An 18,788-nucleotide genomic window follows, 5' to 3' on the forward strand; every position below is an offset into this window, starting at 1 on the left:
AATGAATCAGGATACTTCTGACCTTACCAATGTACTTCTACATATTACTTGCACGACGTGGTAATAGACTGCATGCCACTCCCTTCTTATTGGCTAGATTAAAAACTAAAGCTTAACCAACGTCCCATACCATTAACTGGGCCGATGTGACGAAATTGAGCAAAAAGCACGCTTGAGTTGCAGTAAGTGCCGTGTGAAACGTCAATCAAAAACTTTACAAATGTGTCGCCAATAATGAAGTCACCAGTCATAATGAGCGCGAATAATACAGACAGGTTTAAATGCACTGAATGCTGTCAAGAGACCCTGCATACCACTTTCTGGAAGCAAATTGATAATGCGAAAATTGTGAGCCTTCAATGCTTATTTTGTGCTCGGAGTGTGTTAAGTATCATTGGAAAGTCAGCAATAAAAATGGCAACTTCATATGATGCCATCTATGCAATGCGCAAGAACGGAAGCAAAGTGATATACCGTATAAAATGACCATGTTGCGTACGGGTTTGCTCCATTTTGGCATGAACCTCATTCACTACATTTACTTGCAGACATAATTACGAAGGCACCAAGTTCTGTATTCAGCTTGATGCTGTAAAGACAAGCCAGTGGCATAACTGAAATTTTTATTTCCGAGTGCAAAGTGCCAAATGCAACCTGCTGCAAAAGCTAGAGCAATCAGAAAATGCACCATCCACCTGAAACATCATCAGTGATCTTCAGCCAAGCTGGCTGCCGTGCACCTGTTACTTCCTTGGCAACATACAGATGCACCCTTTCTACGCATGTTGAGACCGTAAATTGTCTTAACAGAAAACTGCCACGCAGGTGCCAAAATTACTTGCCCATCCCCATTTAAAAAATGAGATCTGTAACGCACACTGTCGGGGATGATTGTTGTCTTCTTCACAAAGACTAGATTGCTAGTAGGTATGTGTCTACAATTGTTCACCTACTCTTACTACCCATTATATTCATGGCATTGGAAAAATATATGTTTGTACCAAGTTGAGGTTCCTCAAGTAGGTTGTTTCATTGCCTTCTGAATTGAGTGAAATTGATATCACTTACTTTTAAAGTTTTGCGCTAAATAATGCAAGTCTTATGTGAAAAACTAACTTGCTTTCCCCCGTGGCAAGTACTATCTTAGAAGGTTATTGTGCGTGTGAAAGACTGACAAGACAAGACAGAAAAACCATGAAATGCAAGAAATCCCAATGAATTAAAATATGCTCGCTTTATTGATCACTGCACTGGCATTACTAAATAAACAAAGCAGCGTGTATCTGTCCAGCAGGCTAAGGAAATAAGTGTAATGTATACATACAAGAGAGAAGCTATCATCCACTAACACTTTGTAGATGCGTTATCACGACAGTGTTGCCAGTGGCAAGAAACACCAGTGTGATTGTATGAGAAATCTCTTTACTGTGTTGTCAGAATCTGTATATGAAGACAATCACTTTGATCTCTCAATCAGTTGCCAAGACAATTGATCTTGGCTTAGTGACACAAAACCGATCTTCATATCGATTGTGACTGTACCAAGGCGGTGGCTGACATTTCATGCTGATACCTGTACCACAAATCCTGGCCGGGGGTGGGGGTGGGGGGGGACGCAAGCTAAGTGTGCAAAGTTTAGGCAACTTCTTCACAGTCATATCTCAATCGACAGCATTTAGGCGGAACATACAGTGAAAGGCAGTAGAGCTGCATGAAAAGCTTGCAGTATTTCTGATCTGCCCTTGTTGCAAAGCCCACCAGTTGTGACTGTTGAGGAACAAATTTGCTGCTAAGGTCAGTCGTTTTGTTTGCAAAATGCTTACTGCTACTACGGCACCACAAAAACTAAAGTATAAATGTGCATCATTCTCAATGTGATCTTTTTCAACGATGACAATGCAGAGGATGCATACTACTGACAGGCTGCATTACTGGGGTGAGATAGCGAGTGGAACAGGTGTATGATAAAATGCAGGTTATTTTTCTGCACTACATGACAGTTTAAGATTCGTAGTCATAGCCCACTGCTGCTTAACTGAAAGCCCACAACCAGGGATTCTTAATCGTAGCCTTACGGAAAAAACCTGTGGCTTTCAAAAGGTGCTAATGAATTCAGGCTGCATGTGCAACAAAACTTAGTGAAGTAACACTGGCAGTTGCCTTGTTCAAGAAAATTCAATGTTATGGAAGTTTTGCACAGTTACAACAATTTCTGCTTTGATGGATGCTACCTTTCAGGACTGGCTTCACTAGCTCCAAAGCCACCTGTTGCATCAACTGTGCAGCTTAATTCAAAGGAAGAAGCTGCAGCATAGTTGAAGATTAGATGGAATTGTACATAGCCAGTCACGTGTTAAAGCAGGGAGGTATTTTGTCAGGTGGTTTATCAGCTAGTTAGTGCTGGCTTGGACTCAAAAAGCAAACAATAACCCAATGCCACCTTCTTGCACAAGATGCAGACAAAAAGCTACAAGGGTGGCAGGCTGCAAATCCAACCATCGATTTTTTGCGACAGTCTGCAAGTTCAATGAGGCTGATCGTTATTACTATTGCAAAAGTGACTAAAGTTGCATAGATGTCGATAAGAAAGTAAAACCAGCATTCTTTTATTATGCATTCTGGAGGACACAGCGCAAGTTAAGCTAATATTGCTATATGCCATGATCACTTTGACCTGTGAAATGAGAGTAGTGGGTTGCTCCATATGCAGCAGTTATTCCATTTGTTTGCGGCTGCTGCTCACCTAGCACATGAAGAATCTGCCCACGGTCAATCACTGGGCAATGAATATTTAAAGATGTTTTCTGGCTCTAAACTTGAGATAACTTCTCTCCAAACACACACCCGTTCACAGGCAAGACAGGAACAAATATACGTGCATATGTACAAGAACCCCTTCAGGTGGGCCAACAAAATGGAGATTGTGTGCTAATGGCGTGGCAAAGCTACAGAGGTCTCTAAAGAACATGGCCCACAAGTATAATGTAAGATGTTTTGACTGCACCCTGTGTATGAAACAGGAGCAATAAATAGACTCGTAAACCTGTTGACAAGGCTTACTAATTTTTGAGCACAGCTTAGCTATTGTGGTGTAAACGTTAACACTGAAGACTGTATAAACAAATCGGTATAAAATACTGCTCAACATAAACTGCAATCCTGTGTTGCTTAAACAGCTAGCATGCGAACATACTGTACTGCAAGACCAAAGAAACTGAGCACATGCTTCAAAACAAGAAGGCATTTAACAGAATTAAAAATAGTAAAGCAATAAACAAGGAGTGCTTTGCCACTTGAAATCAAAACTCAATAAGTGAATGCATCGAGAGTGGCACTGAAGGTCTACAAAAATTGAATAAAAGAGAGAAAATTTGCGCACGTGTATTGGGTTTTATGGCACATAGGCAACTAAGGCCATCGTGTACCAAAAGCAAAAAAAGAGGCAAACAACAGTGACTAGGCAGTATGCCACTGCGACTTTGGGTCTATGCCTGGAATTGTACAAAGCTTTCATTTTTTTTTTCCTCATGTAAAACCTCAGCATGCAACTAAAACAAAAAATAACATACACCAACGAAATAGTTATTGACAGCAATAATAAGGTCAATCCTAGATGTATCGAACTCAGATATATCAAAGTATTGCTTATATCAAATGGTGAGAAGTCCCCATTGGAAATCCCATGGAAAACTATAGCAGTGGTCTTTGTGTTCATTGAATTACCATTGTCCGAAACATTCGACATATAGAGCTATGTGCTGTCCCCTACAGGTGAAAATTTTCCTCATGGCTCTCCCACAGTAATTTTTTGAGCGGTAACATGGACTGGCTGCGCAGGGTCATTAGCCTGGAGTGTTTATTTTCGCTGCAGCACTGTTGTCATGCAGGGACGCCGGTGTTCGGGGTGCTGTATGTCATGCGGTGAAGTCATGCTCACGAGGCTTGCTTCGCTGCTGAAGATGACATAGAAATAGACTGTACACCAATTTTACTTGATATATTAATTTGTCTATAGTGTGCGACAACAGAATTAAGCTTCTTGTAATCTTCAGTAGCTTCTCCCAAAGCAACGTCTGTTGTAGCTTCGATGTGAAGTGAGCTAGGCCTATCAACATACCAGAATGCCAGTGGACAGGACGTCGCTGCACGAAGCGTGTTGCTAGCCTAGGTGCACCATATTTATGCTTCTGGGTTACAAACAAGCTCATCTGCTGCCGTGTTTTATATATCAAATCATTAATATATCTATTTTACAATCCCCTTTCAGTTTGATATATCTGAGATCGATTGTAGTAAGGAGAAGACAAAACTCAAGCAGGCCATCGGTGACTTGCAATGACACTCTTCCTTTTCTTACAAGGAGACAAGGAAGTGCATAAAACACTTCACCATGTGACAATGAAGCTTTTTCCTTTTAATATTTGAATTTAACAGTTCAAACCTCAGCAGCTGTAGAGTAAAACTCATCCACAGTTCACAGATGCAGTCGTGAGGAATGTCATAATTTATTGTACACAGTTACTCGCATATGCTTACAATTTCTTTTCCTGTAACATGCTCAAATGCGGTCCGTGCTATGCAGTTCATGCATTCGCTGTACACTTGCAGCTCAAAGCTTCTGTACAGTGCATGAGAGGATCAACATCGCGCACTGCAGCTTAATTTTTCTGTCTCATGCGGAACAGTCACTTCTGCCTGCTGTGAATAAATTTTTAGCTACACACAAGAAACAACAAACAAGGTCCCCTGTTGCTACATCCCAAGTGCTTACTCTCACATGACAAGACAGCAGGCACTACCCAACGCACCTAAATTTTTCGCTCTTCACATGGAACGGACACCAAAGGTTACAATGGCTGAAGCTTTCAACTAAGTTCCATGTGACAGCTGGTAGAATTTGTTGCAGCTACTTTCAGTTTCTGTAGTGCACTTTACGCGGTGGGGGCATGTGTTTGCCACAACAATTTGTTGCCGCCCACAGCGGCCAAATTTTCTGCATCTCACGCAGAAGAGTCGGCACTATGTGCAGCATATCCCACGTGCCGCCATCGTTGTCGGGGCTCTGTGACCTTCACCAGTGCCGATTTAGCCACATGAGTCCCTTGAGGAGGAAGTAGAGGACGCCGACTGAGTAGAGGACAATCTCCCGCTGTTGCCGTTGCTGGTTCTCTTGTTCGACGATGATGAGGCGTCGGCTGACGTTGCGGATCTGCTTTCTCAATGCCAGCACCTCGTCCTCCACACACAGTGGCCCGGGAGGAGTGGTTGGTACTGACCTATGTGCAAAAGTGGATATATGCCATATTTATTCGATTGTAAGCACCCTCTTTTTTCATGATCGCAATGCCGAAAGTAAAGTAGTATTCACACAAAGGGGAACTCTACCCCTCTTGACCGGGATGCTGTAAATATGAGCCAACTTCATAATATCCAGAAATGTGGCGCAACAAACAAACACAAGCAAAGAGAGACAACACACGCGCACACTACCAACTGTAATAACGATCTGAAAACACTTCCTCTTCACCACTCCTCTTCTTCTACACTCAAGTACATCTTCTCATCTTCCTCTTCTTTGCCAAGAGGATATTGGCACTTTCTTCCTCGCAGAACATAAACATCGTTCAAGCATGGCAGTCACCAATTCTACACTGTCTTACTTCTCCACACCTCTGCTTTGCCCAGAAACTCATACCTTGCTGGACAGTCACAAAGATCACCACATAGTCACATAGTCACACACTAATAACCACCACCACACATGTACAGTAGGACATGTCTATCCACAACACATCACTTGTGAAGTCCCTATGTATTGAAAAAAACTTTAACCTGCCAACGTCTACGAAGCCACGAAGTCCATGTACTTGAGGATGTGTTGTGGATGGACATGTCCTACTGTTCATGTGTGGTGGTGATTATTAGTGTGTGACTATGTGACTGTCCAGCAAGGTATGAGTTTCTGGGCAAAGCAGAGGTGTGGAGAAGCAAGACAGTGTAGAATTGGTGACTGCCATGCTTGGACGATGTTCATGTTCTGCGAGGAAGAAAGTGCCAATATCCCCTTGGCAAAGAAGAGGAAGGTGAGAAGATGTACTTGAGTGTAGAAGAAGAGGAGTGGTGAAGAGGAAGTGTTTTCAGATCGTTATTACAGTTCGTAGTAAGCGCGTGTGTTGTGTCTCTTCGTTTGTGTTTGCGTTTGTTGCGCCACATTTCTGGGTATTATGCAGCACTAACTAGCCCCTCAAGCCGTTATTATGAGCCAACTTCGGCCACTGGAAACAGCTTCTTGGGGGCCTTCGGGGATGAGGGGCTTTTTGTGAGCTGTCAAAAATCTCCCCCAGGGGGAGGGGCGTCTGTGGCCTTTTCTGCTTGGCTGGCAACTTTGCAGGTCGCGCTCTGCGGGAAGCGCGTGATTGTGGTTGGTATCCCGTGGATGCTGGTGGTAGGAGAAGTGTTAGCGTGCTTATAAAATAGCCAAGTTCGTCATGAATGATGAAGTGACAATTATTTTTTTTTTTTGCTGGATGAGGAATATCTACTACTTTGGTATGTTACCTCACCAAACTACAGTAAAACAAGTATAAAGACGTTGGTTTGAAAATTAATTATGATGCGGATGGTGGAACGCTTCCTGCAATTCGGGCTGTAGTCTAATGGTGAGTGACCTCGCTTAATTTGCTAACAATGTTGCAAACTTAAGCCACTTTTGTCCGAAAACCAGTGGCGAAGAAGGGTCGACGAACTGGAATACGGAGGTGACGTGCTGATGACGGCTGCACAGGCACACAGAAAGAACCCAAGATGACAAGGAAACCTGAAGCTAGGGCAGAGGTGCAAGAGACACGCTTGTGAAGCCCGAGAAGACACAGAAAGAATATCTACCCAAGAATCAATCGGTTTTTGTGAAAGTACTCAGTCCTCTTCGAATGCCATTTTGGCTTGAGACAAAAAAGATCTAATGAAACAGCACTACTCCAACAAAATAAAATTTTAACAAACGCATTCTACAACAAACAGGTGTCCCTTGTAATTTACAGATTTTTCAAAAGCGCTTCAATTGTTCAACCATAACCTTTTTAATGCAGAAACTTGGCTACTTTGGTACCTGAGGCGTTACGCTCATACTTGATGCATTGCTAAGACATCATAGCGCGGGCCACAACTGTAACCTGTCCGGTGAAAAAACACACCTGACGTGCCGTATGGATGAATTTTATGCCCTCTCCTGTTTATTATAGTAGTAATGATTTATATTGTACACTCCTTCCAGTGAGTTTCGTAGTGCTTGCTGACGATCTTACTGCACTCATAGCAAGAGACGCCGTAAAAAAGAAATGTTATATCAGGACCAGTTTTTGGATTGCTTGAGTCAATGGATGGAAAACAAATTTATAAAAGTTAATACAAATAAAACAAGAGCTGTTACTATCCCGAACTCGAAATATATAGCTCTTTGTGATAACACCAGATTGATGCTGGAAAATAATGGGATAGACATATTTCCAATAGGGCATCAAATTCTCTGAAAGTGTGGGAGTGTGAGCTACTCAGCTTCTTTTGTGGCTCTAATGCCTACATGTTTTTACGCCCTTATTTTGAGTCGAATGTGGCGACCATGCAAATTCTTGGTGCAAAATTTCCTGGCTACTTCACTGTAACCCATCTCCGCTTTCCTCTTCATCATTCATGGTGCGACCACGCTGCCTGCAAGGCCGGCTGATTGAATCTGGCTGCGGCGAAGCGGCGAGGCAGGGCCTCTGTTGTCTTGACAGCCCTCTTGTACTCCTATTTTAGGCAGAATAGGGCATGTTTAGACACGAATGCCGCATATCTAAGCACCGACGCTCAAAATAGGCAATTATAGGCACTATAAAACTAGCAAGAAACATACTGTCAACCCGAAATTCATGCTCATATATAAAAATGGAGTGCCTAAGATGGGCTGAAAAAAAAAAATAGGCATTTGCCTAAAATCCGGTCTCTACTCATAGCACTGATGGGCACACTGGATATTGATTGGTTGTAAACCCTACACTTCCCATGCCTTTCTGGCACTCTACTGTTTCATACTGGTAATCCCATAATGATTTTAATAGTTTTAGCAAGGATTTATGAAGGTATGAGGGCAACACTTATCCATGATTGTGTCTGGACTGTCAAGTTCTCAGCAAGAAAGCCCTGTGCACCTGTATCACCGGGTGCACCCTAACTATGCTAAATTGTCATATGGCATGTTTTTTTTGTTCCCTTTTGAACATGACATTAGTACGGTTGTGAGATTTCGCTTAAAAGCTCCAGAGCACATACAGTGGTTATGTGCAGTCGTAGGGACATAAAAAATACTTAGTGCACCTTCAAAGCAATACAATACACAATGATGTGAGCAGCTAACTTAAATCTATGGTGTTTGATTGCCAGCTGCGTTTTAGCCAAAACAAAAGTACTTCAGTTGTCTGCCTGTGCCAACAGGTTATGTTTGACAACAAAGATGAATATGCTCATAAAAGGCCCGGCAGCAGCTCCTGTCTAAAGGGGAGAAGCAAGAACTGAGAAAGGTTTGGGGAATAATAATTCTGTGTCAAATTAGAGGCTATAAAATGACCACACTGTGGGCAACACATACATGCATCATAGTGACTCAGTGGCTGTGGCATTTGGCTGCAGTTTGATGGAGGTGAAATGCAAAGGTATTCATACATGTAGTCTTGGTGATGTTAAAAAACCTTGCATGGTAGAAATTTGTCAGCAGTCCTCCATTCAGGCGCACATCAAAGCCCAAGGCATCGCTTCATTACCATTGACCAACTTGTCAGAAAAAGTATGTCCCCCTGATGGCCTTGATGCATAGTAAGTAAACTGCCACACTAGGACTACTGCTAGTTGAATGCAGCAGCAACTATGCACCCGACCTCGTACGTGGGCAAGAAAAAAAATAGGCGCACGCACGCACGCACGCACGCACGCACGCACGCACACACACACACACACACACACACACACACACACACACACACACACACACACACACACACACACACACACACACACACACACACACACACACACACACACACACACACACACACACACACACACACACACACACATGTGCAGTCATACAGTCAACTAATGCAGCCTGGTCTACTTCATGAAGGACTGGGTAACTGTTTCGACTTACAGAATAAACTTCTCTATACAGCATGCAACACAGCTGCTAATACTCACAATAACCAACGGCACATATTTTAACCATTCAGAGCATCTTCCTGGCTGTTTGCAAAGAAACAAAATTGCTAGTGGTGGCAAGGGCAACATGAGTTTGATGGGATCTTTCTGGGTTGAACCTCGAAAATAGTTACTGGCTCTTGTCATTAAGCTTACAAATCAGCTCTTCTAAGCTTAACAGTAGTAGTGCCTTTGCAAAGGCAGTCAGCACAGAAACCACTGGAAAGTACCTGTGTTACAAGCAGCCATGAGTGACAAAATGTATTTAGAAAAATTACCCTCTGTAATGGCCACTGAAGATGTAGTACCACCACACGTGCAAGTATCTAGGAAACACATTAGTTAGCACGCAACAGCGCACGTTAGAATGTCTTGGGGCCATAGCTGGCTTCTTCACATAAGTGTAGACTGTACACTTTGTTTTTTGTTTCTTTTTTGCCCTTCTTTTCTTAACTTTCTCCAGTTAACTTTAGAAGTAAAGCTGTGTTCAACATGTACATGCTGCTCTGCTGTTGACATTCCTAAGGTCACCGGTCTCATCTCGTGGGAAACTGCCTTTAGCCTTGTCATCAGGGAGAAAGATTGTAATTTGTCCTGAACAAGGACTATATGACACCTATTTTAATTTCCGTGCCGATAACACTCGTCTTGCTCTACTCGCATTTGCAACGTGCACACATGCTGCATGCCATCCGGACCAAAATGTGCACGCATTGCATCACATGTGGCTAACTTAGTGTTGAGGCAGCGGCCAATTACAAGCTAGCACTGCATTCATTACCAAAACATGACTGGAGAACTGGACAGTTACATTCAGCAAAAATAATCATATTAAAAAGACACTGTCAAAGACTGCAATGCTGATGATGATCTCTATGTACCCTGACCTCGAGGCTTTCCCAGTATAACCAGGCCAACAGAGGAACAAAGCAAGGGGAAACGAGGGCAAGAAAATGGTTACGTTGAACAAAGTATCAGCGCAATGCCACAGCCACTGACTCGTCCAAAAAGTGTAAACAACAGCGGGTGCAAGCCTACCATCAGGTTATCCTGAAATGGAAGAAGTCAAGAAGCATAAAGCAGAGGACCACTGGTTATGCTGCAGGTTAGTGAACTTTGCGTGCAGCATTCAGACATCAATAGTTGGCTGAGAAGGATTGATTGCCGTGCAGTCTACATGATGATAGTTTTCTATCAATGCCTAAAAATAATAAAGAACAAAAAGGTGTAGGCAAGAGCACAGGAGTGACAGCAGACAGCAGCACTTGCTATGCACTGTGGTTATGCCATACTTACTGCAAAGTGGCTCCATGTAAAATTAAAATTAAGAACTGCACTTAAGTATGATTTACTTAACTATGAGAGATTAAGATCAAGACAACAGCCTTACCAACTTGCACAGACCAGCATAATTTAATTCGGAAAAACCCTACTCACGAAAACAAACAAACAAAAAATGATGTAGTTCACTCCCGATGAAGTAGGGCTATAAATAATGTTCATTGAAGCATTCCCTCACCCGCCATTGAAGAAGCTGACATCCCCATTGTGCAGCTTGCTGAGCGTTGTCTTGCGGCGAACCTTCAGTGTGGGCTTGGCACTGTCCCCGGCCTCATCCTCTGCATCAACAGCAGGGTAGGCGTGCACATCTAGGGTCAGGGTGCGTGGAGGCGTGGACAGCATAATGGGCTCTTGTTGCAGATCCAGTGACTGCTCCAAGCGTGCCTCGGGCAGAAGGTCCTTGCCCTCTATGTGCTGGTTGCCCCCTGTACCAAGGTGGAGAATGGCTAAATGTGCATGACTGCCAACAACACCTGAAGCAACAAGAGCGCCCCTGCATCTTGTGCGCAATTCATAGACCACAGAAATATATTGTGAGTATGCACCAGAAGTTAGGTTTGCCTTTCTCACAATGGAGCAGGATACGTATACAAAAGAATAACGATCACTGGCATCAAGAAAAGCGTACAGGAGTGTCTTCTTTTTCCCTATATGCTTTCCTTAATTTTGATGGCTGTTGGCTACCTCACAACAAAGGTTATTTTTGTGAGGCCTGTAACCTTCGCGGTTATCTTTAGAAAGAACAGCTCTCAGATAAAGTAGTCTTACAACAATATTCTTATCATAACAAGTATGTAAAGGTAAGCCACCACAGCTGCGTGTCTTAACCCTTTCCAGTACAGTGATTCAAACTAGAATCACAAATTCTGAAGGACAGCAGCCTCGGCAGGGGAAGAAATTGCAGCTGCTGGTACAACGAATCTATAATTTAGCTGTTTATCTACTTATATTAGAAACTTTTTGACTCAGTCAACTGAGGCTACAAAACTGCACATGCTATACTCCAGCCATCGACAGGTACCGCTGCCTTGATTTGACCATGTCCAAGAAAAGAAACTGTCTTTTCCGGATTATGCGAATGTGGACTTGGTTTTACTTAACTCCTTAACAATAAATACATTTATAAAAATTAATTCCAGGGTTAACAGTGTGGGAAAATATCAATGTTCCAAACGAAATCATTCTGCAGCCTTGCGTGGGTTCGTGCTATGGTTCACATTGTTTAAACATCGCCTCTTTAGGCTTTTTTTTTTTATTTGTATGTAAAAACAAATTCTCTTTCCATTGAAGTAGATGACTACAGTTAGAACATGCAATATTTAGACTGTAAAGAAAGAAGTCTTGCGAACTGGCCATTTCAAGCAGCAAGGTGTTAGGCAACACTATTGATTCAAGAGATAAAGAAATGGTCATTGCAAGAGTAAGAAGAAAACCATAGAACGTGAACCTAATGAACCAGCATGCGAACTTGACCTAGCATGAACACTGCAAACATACTGGTACGGTTATACAAAGAAAATATAAAAAATAAAGTGAACTCCTACAACAACAAGCACCTTTACCACATTAATATTAAAGGATTCTGTCTTTAGGAATTTGATTTTATATATATATATATATATACTAATATATCATGCAGAAAGCTGAATACTGTCGGTTTCAAATGCAAAATGCCAAGGCCATCCTCAAGATATTAAAATTGAAAACAAGAAAATGTTGCCCTAGCATATGGACAAGACCATGCACTTGCACACATCTCTTTTTCCTTCACTAGGCATCCGTCATGGCCTGAGTAGCTTTGAGATGTTGAACAACATAGACTATACCACACCTTTGTTTGAAAGGCTATTTTATTCCCTGCTTCCATGTAATATACATATGTATGGATACACATGGCAAGGCGTATATCTTTTCAGGGGCACTTATGGCAAGACAAACAAATTTTCTGGTGGGAGTCTACCACTGTACCCTTACATTACCTTTAAATTAAAGTTAATGTTAAAACATATTAGCGTTAGATGTCTCAGTTGGAAAAACTCGTCTGGCATTGAGTGTTGTCTGAACCCTCCAAGAACCATTGGCCATGCTGGCAGGCAAAAGTGTGGAGACAAGGGAGAGGCAGGAAGGTGACCAGATGCCTCTCTTCCACTGAAGTTACTGTGAGTGAGTTTCCATTCATAGTTTAAAAGCTCTGTGCAGTACTTTTTAGTAGGTTTCATATAAGTGAGACCTTCAACAAGTGGAGATCAAAGCATTGAAGATGTGTGAGAGGCCTGGTGAGCTGAACAGCAGTGCTAGCGAAGAGTGCATTAGTGACAAACTGAAGATCCTACTATCGAGGGGAAAGCCAGAGCATGCAAGAGTGAAGAATTACAAAGAAGACTAAGCACGCCACAGTGGCGGATGCAATGAAACGTGTGTGATATGCCGTGCCATGCAAATGGGAATGAAAATCTAGTGCTATGCATATCAGCTGGAGCAGCCCATTGATCATCCTTTAATTTGTTTGCTTCCACTTTAAAGGTAAATAAAAGACAGCTTCATGAAATTACTAAACTGGAAAAAAAATTTATTCTCTGACCCTTTCCGGAAATGGTAACACTGGTCCGGCATTAATTTGTTTGCTTCCACTTTAAAGGTAAATAAAAGACAGCTTCATGAAATTACTAAACTGGAAAAAAAATTTATTCTCTGACCCTTTCCGGAAATGGTAACACTGGTCCGGCAGCTAAACACGCGTTTGTGAATGAGGAAATTTAACCTCAAATTTCTCCAGCCCTAAATCAAGAAGGTTGCTTTGAAGCAAATGAAATTTGTAACTGAAATTCAGTGTCTATGCATGCAGTTTGGTTCTGCAATTGGCCAGTCAAGGTGACACCTATACTAAGTTTTCTTTTTTTTTTCTTTTTTATGTTTACAGCATATAAAAGCATAATTTTTGCTGAAAGTGGTCTTATTGTCATTGGAATACTACAGGCTGTTGATATAAGCTTGCTAACCATTAGTCCACAGTGTCCCTTATTGAAGAAAATCGAGTTTGTCCTGTATAAATATTTCTGCAGTCTACCAACATAGCTGCTACCTTATTTGATAATGGAGATTTTTTAATTTATAAAGGGCTAATAAATGAAAAAAAAAGTGTTACCATTGCAAATAGATTTTGCAGTTGAACTGCTGTCAAAAGAGATTCTCAGAGATGAATACCAAAGGCTAGATGACACCAGCTTTTACTTTAAACCGGTGATCATGAAGTATTTTTCTGGTGCATACAACATATTATCATCATCAGCCAGACTATACCCAATGCAAGTTGAAGGCCTCTCCCATACTCCTCCAATTAGTAGTACTACTTGCGTGCGGGCTAGCTGGTTAGACGACTCCGAAAACCTCTGGCGCTGCATAGTTACACACAAACACAAAACACACACACGAGATTAAAGCCAGACATTCACACCGATGATGAACTCACTACCAACTGGCTCTTATTTGTGATACAAAGAAGAAGAAAGCATCACAAAAAATGTAAGGGTACAATAAAAAAAAGAAAAAAAGAAGATTCAGAAAAAATGCGAAGAAAAAATTTTGAAGGAAAAATAAAACGAAAATAATGGCAAATTGCATCTATCTTGTCATATTGTCCAAACGAAGCACCGAAACTAAGGTGCTGGCTGGCGCAAAAGACAGTTTTAAAAGACAAATTATCGAAGCATTCAAGATGATTTCAGGGGAAGAAGGGGAATGCGCGAGTGTTCCATCGGTAGCGCTCAACAGAAAGGAAGTGATACTGCTTTGCTCGGACATTATGACAAGATAGACACAATCTGCCATTATTTTTGTTTTATTTTTCCTTCAGAATTTTTTCTTTGCATTTTTTTCTGAATCTTCCGTTTTCTTCTTCTTATTGTACCCTTACGCTTCTTGTGATGCTTTCTTGTTCTTCGTATCACAAATAACAGCCAGTTGGTAGTGAGCACATCATCGGTGTGGACGTCTTGCTTTAATTTCTTGTGTGTGTGCTGTGTTTGTGCGTAACTACGCAGCGCCAGAGGTCTTCGGAGTGCTCCAATTAACCTGGTCCTGTGCTAGCAGCATCCACTTGACCTCTGCGAACTTCTTGACCTCATCCACCCACCTAACTTCCTTCCGCCCCCTGCTACGCTTAGCTTACCTCTTCACCTAACCTTATCTTACCAGCACTCACCTATAAGGCTGAAATATAGAGGCTAACGAAAAGGGTTCTAATTAGGTTGAGGAAAATGAAAAGAGGTATGTAACGGAAAATGGCAGCTGTAACATTATAGGAAAGGAAGCGTGTAGAGTGGGTCAGAGAAATAACTTGAGTTAATGACATTTCAGTGGAAACATAGAAGATGAAGTGGGCATGGGCAGGGCATGTAGTGCCAAGAGAGGATAACCGATGGTCGCTAAGGGTAACAAATTGGATTCCAAGGGAAGGAAGGCACATCATAGGTAATGTGAAATGAACGTTTTTTCATTGAAGGGCGCATTTGGGACAGTGAAAATTATAATAAACATGACGAGCTCTCCCGAAAGAAAAAAAAAAACACTGTGTGTTTGAGAAAATCAGTGATATTTTCCAGACATGTGGTCATGGGACGCATAACAGTGATAATGACAGCATTTTGCCGCAAGAGGCCACTTTAATTTGTTTTATGCAATTTTTGATACCAAAATTAAAATCATAAATCCTTGCTCGCTTTTTGGATACTGCAGTGCTCAGTTTATGCTCTATGAGGCGAGACCTTTTCGTTACCACTATAAACTCGCGGCATGTTTTTTTTTTAAGTGTTCAGACCCTTTAAGGCAGAGTTTCCCCAATAAATTCTGGTGAACAACTTCACTCATGATCAGCTGTACTTTAGCCAATGTAGAAAGACTGAACAGTGTGTGAGTGAAGTCATTGCTGAACAGTACCAATGCCACTACAGCCCCTTTATGAACCACCATGACTGCAAATTGTTACCACAAGAATTCATCAGAACACCCAATGGCACTCTTGGCAAAGCTGTTTAATGAGGTGTTCCAAAGAGTTCTAAAGAGTACTGACCTCGCACCAGGATCCGATCAGGCACATGCATGGCAAGTGTCCGTTCATTCAGCTTGTCCCTGGCAAGCAGCGTGTCAATGTCCTTCTCATCGTCATCGCGCCCGATGACGCTGATGCGGTGTGGGACGCGCATCTTGTTGCTAATCTCAGCTGTGAAGTCTGGATCATAAAAAGCATCAAAGTCCCCGGAGAACCGATGGTGCGCTGGGCTTGGGTTGCTCGACATGACTGCAGAGACAAAGATGCACAATATGTTACTCAAGTACTGGTGGGAAGCTGGCACATGGCAGCACTAGTATACAGCCACTCATATTCAAAGCAAGGAGCATGATATCCACTAAGAAGCACTTAAAAGCTCAAAGGCACTTTCAAGGTTTTTTTGCTAGCAACAATTGCCAGAAATTATCAATACAATGCAAATCCGTTTGACATATGCAATGAAATGAAAGTTAATTTCTTTTTTGTGACACTCCAACTGAACTCTTTTGGCCTCCAAAAAAAAAAAAAAAAAAAAAAAAGCATAGCACAGGTTGAACACGAAACTTGAAACTGGTTGAACGACAGGATGGCTGCCTAAATCAAGCACCTTTTTTCAACTTGGGATCTGCTCCAAGAATTTTCACTCCCTCAGCACAAAGAAAAAAAAAAAACAGCTCTTCCATCCTTATGTTTGTCTACCTATTCCTTAGCCATTGGCTTATCCTGGAACAGACAAAGCAGATCAGATAATCATTGCGTAATGCTCTGACCACACACAAGTGTGCGGTGCTGAGCCTATAACACAAAATCGTCAACACCTGTGTCATGAAACATTCATGCTGTCCCAACCACTCACTGAAAAAAAGCAATAAACAAAGGTAGCTGCATTATGAGCGCACATTCTGTGGTGAGATAGAAAAAGAAAAAGTAGACATCTATGCTTGTGCCTTCAGGCATAAAACATCTGAGCACAGCCGCAACAGACCTAGGAAGAAAAAATAATAAATGCATAGTCTATGACTATAATAATGCACTTGTAGTCTGTGTGCAAGCCTACTTGCCAAATTGGCATTGTTGCATTTCCCTTTTGTCAATGCACAGCTGTTCTCACAGCTGCGCTATTTCCCATGCTCTGTCTTATAGCTGAGCACAAGAATGAAAAAGGTAAAAGACATTTCATTTTCGTCTTTCAGCAGAAGTGCCACCTACATAGCAGTTTTTCACCAAAAGCTACCTGCTCAATGCTCAGATTGGCTGACACAGTTTTGATTTTCCTTCTATCTTTATGAATCAACAGAACTGTGATCTGTGGGATGTAACGTCCGGAAGAGATACATGGACCATGAAGGATGCCACAATGGAGGCCTCTGAATTAATTTTAACCTCCCTAGGTATGGTATGGTACCGTGTATGGGGTTTAACATCCCAAATCAACATTGGCTATGAGGGACAGCATAGTGGAGGCTCCAGTAATTTGGACTATCTGATGCTGGCATACAGGGCACTTCTTATGTGGTATACAGCAGCAGCATATCATGTTGTAACTGAAAAATTACCCAGGTAGGCCAGCACACACTCAAGAATGGGTTCTGAGCACTCACATGATCTACGACCATGTAATTAAGGCCATAACACCCAGGGTATTATCACAACCATTACATTATTCAGTATAACGCATAGATGTCAATGCGTGGCAATGATATGCAATAAACGTCCCCCCTAAAAAAAAACCTTTTTTTTTTTTTTCACATTCTTCCTTTCTTTTTTGCTTCCATAGATAATGCCGAGGGGGCACACGAGATTGCTCTGCTTATGCACTGATCTTTGTGAACTCGCCTCTTTTTTTCGTCGCCACTGTTCATAAGTAATCTAGGCACATGAATGCTACATGCAGTAAAGTTTCACCTATGTGCACTAGCTTGCAAAGGGACAGGTTGTTAATCTGCACAACCTTTATTTAAAGGAAATGGCTGAGGATTCAGAGCAGAAAAAGTGCTATTGCACGGGCTTACAGATAGTGAGGAGGGGCTCTGTGCAAATATACACCTGTTTCCATGCTTCTATATATGGAGAGAAGCAAACCTCACTTAATACGCTCCTATCACACCATGCGAAATATATTAGTTATACTCAGTTCCCTTCTACTGTAACTGCGACAGTAGAATGCGTGATTATGTCAGCTAAACTGTTCCTTCTGTAACGTGACTGTTCGAGTTATAAGATGTGTTATCGGCACTCGCTCGCCAGGTGGTTGGTCACGGGTTGTAGCTTTGCTGCTCATGACAGAGCTGCTTTATTACAACACAGTACTTGTCAAAAACCCGGGCCACTAGCACTCAGCTTCAGGCAACGGCAAGCGGCACCATACGCGATACGGCGTCAAAGGTCATGCAGTTCTTTATTCTAAGGTGATGCGCTATGACCGATAAGCACGCGCTACTGCCTGCCAAATCGAAGTGAACAGCTTTTTCAACACATCGGTATGCGTGGGCAGCCATCGCCGATCGATGCCTTTCATTACCAAGACGACACTGCACTTGACACAAAAAGTAGAGGAGCCAGGTTGTGTCATACTGCAGCCCGGAAGCAAAACCTTGCTCGGTGGGTACACATTGATCGGCACATTAATAAATTAGTGCATTACCTTACCCGCATAAACTAGGCTTTTATAGAGCAACATATGTTATATCGCTGAATGAAAACAAAAATAAATATGCTAGAACATTTAATTAGACAGTGAAGTTCCTCGAGTGATCAGTGTAGGCGCGAGGAGACAATTTTCAAGTTCGAAAGGGTGAAAAACGTCTGCGAACGGTCATCGCTACAGTGCGTCTCAAGAGCAGCAGACTCATGCTTCGTATCGTGTGTTTTTTCATCAGATACACACATGCTTAACACTTCGCTAAGTGGCAATATCGCTTAGAAAGTGACTTACCTTAGTGTCGGTGTGTTGTTTCACGTTCACATGAACACAACCGACTAATGAAGGAGCAAACAAAAAAAGCTTGTCTTGGATTGGCTTGGAAACATCTGACGGTTGCCGAGGCCTTGGGTATGCCTTGGGCACCTTGTTCCTCCATGCATGGTTGCAAGGCCAGCTGTTCAGACTTTTGTTGCTGTGTTCCGCAATTCAAGTGCTTTTTAGCGTGCGGAAAAGTTCACTTTTTTCTCA

At 42.2% G+C, this 18,788-nt stretch overlaps 1 protein-coding gene across 1 annotated transcript; it reads right to left on the bottom strand.

The window, feature by feature from the left end:
- Positions 1 to 1,215: 1,215 nt before the first annotated feature.
- On the bottom strand, positions 1,216 to 18,688 carry Tango11 (transport and golgi organization 11). Its single transcript, XM_084601605.1, has 4 exons — positions 18,552 to 18,688; positions 15,638 to 15,865; positions 10,748 to 10,994; positions 1,216 to 5,276 (listed from the first exon to the last, which is right to left on the bottom strand). The coding sequence occupies exons 2-4, from the start codon at positions 15,861 to 15,863 to the stop codon at positions 5,072 to 5,074; spliced, it is 678 nt and encodes a 225-aa protein (XP_084457731.1). The 5' UTR covers positions 15,864 to 15,865; positions 18,552 to 18,688; the 3' UTR covers positions 1,216 to 5,071.
- Positions 18,689 to 18,788: the final 100 nt, after the last annotated feature.

This window comes from Amblyomma maculatum, chromosome 4 (genome assembly GCF_055883805.1).
Source record: "Amblyomma maculatum isolate TAMU_Amacu chromosome 4, ASM5588380v1, whole genome shotgun sequence".
Lineage (NCBI taxonomy): Eukaryota > Metazoa > Arthropoda > Arachnida > Ixodida > Ixodidae > Amblyomma > Amblyomma maculatum.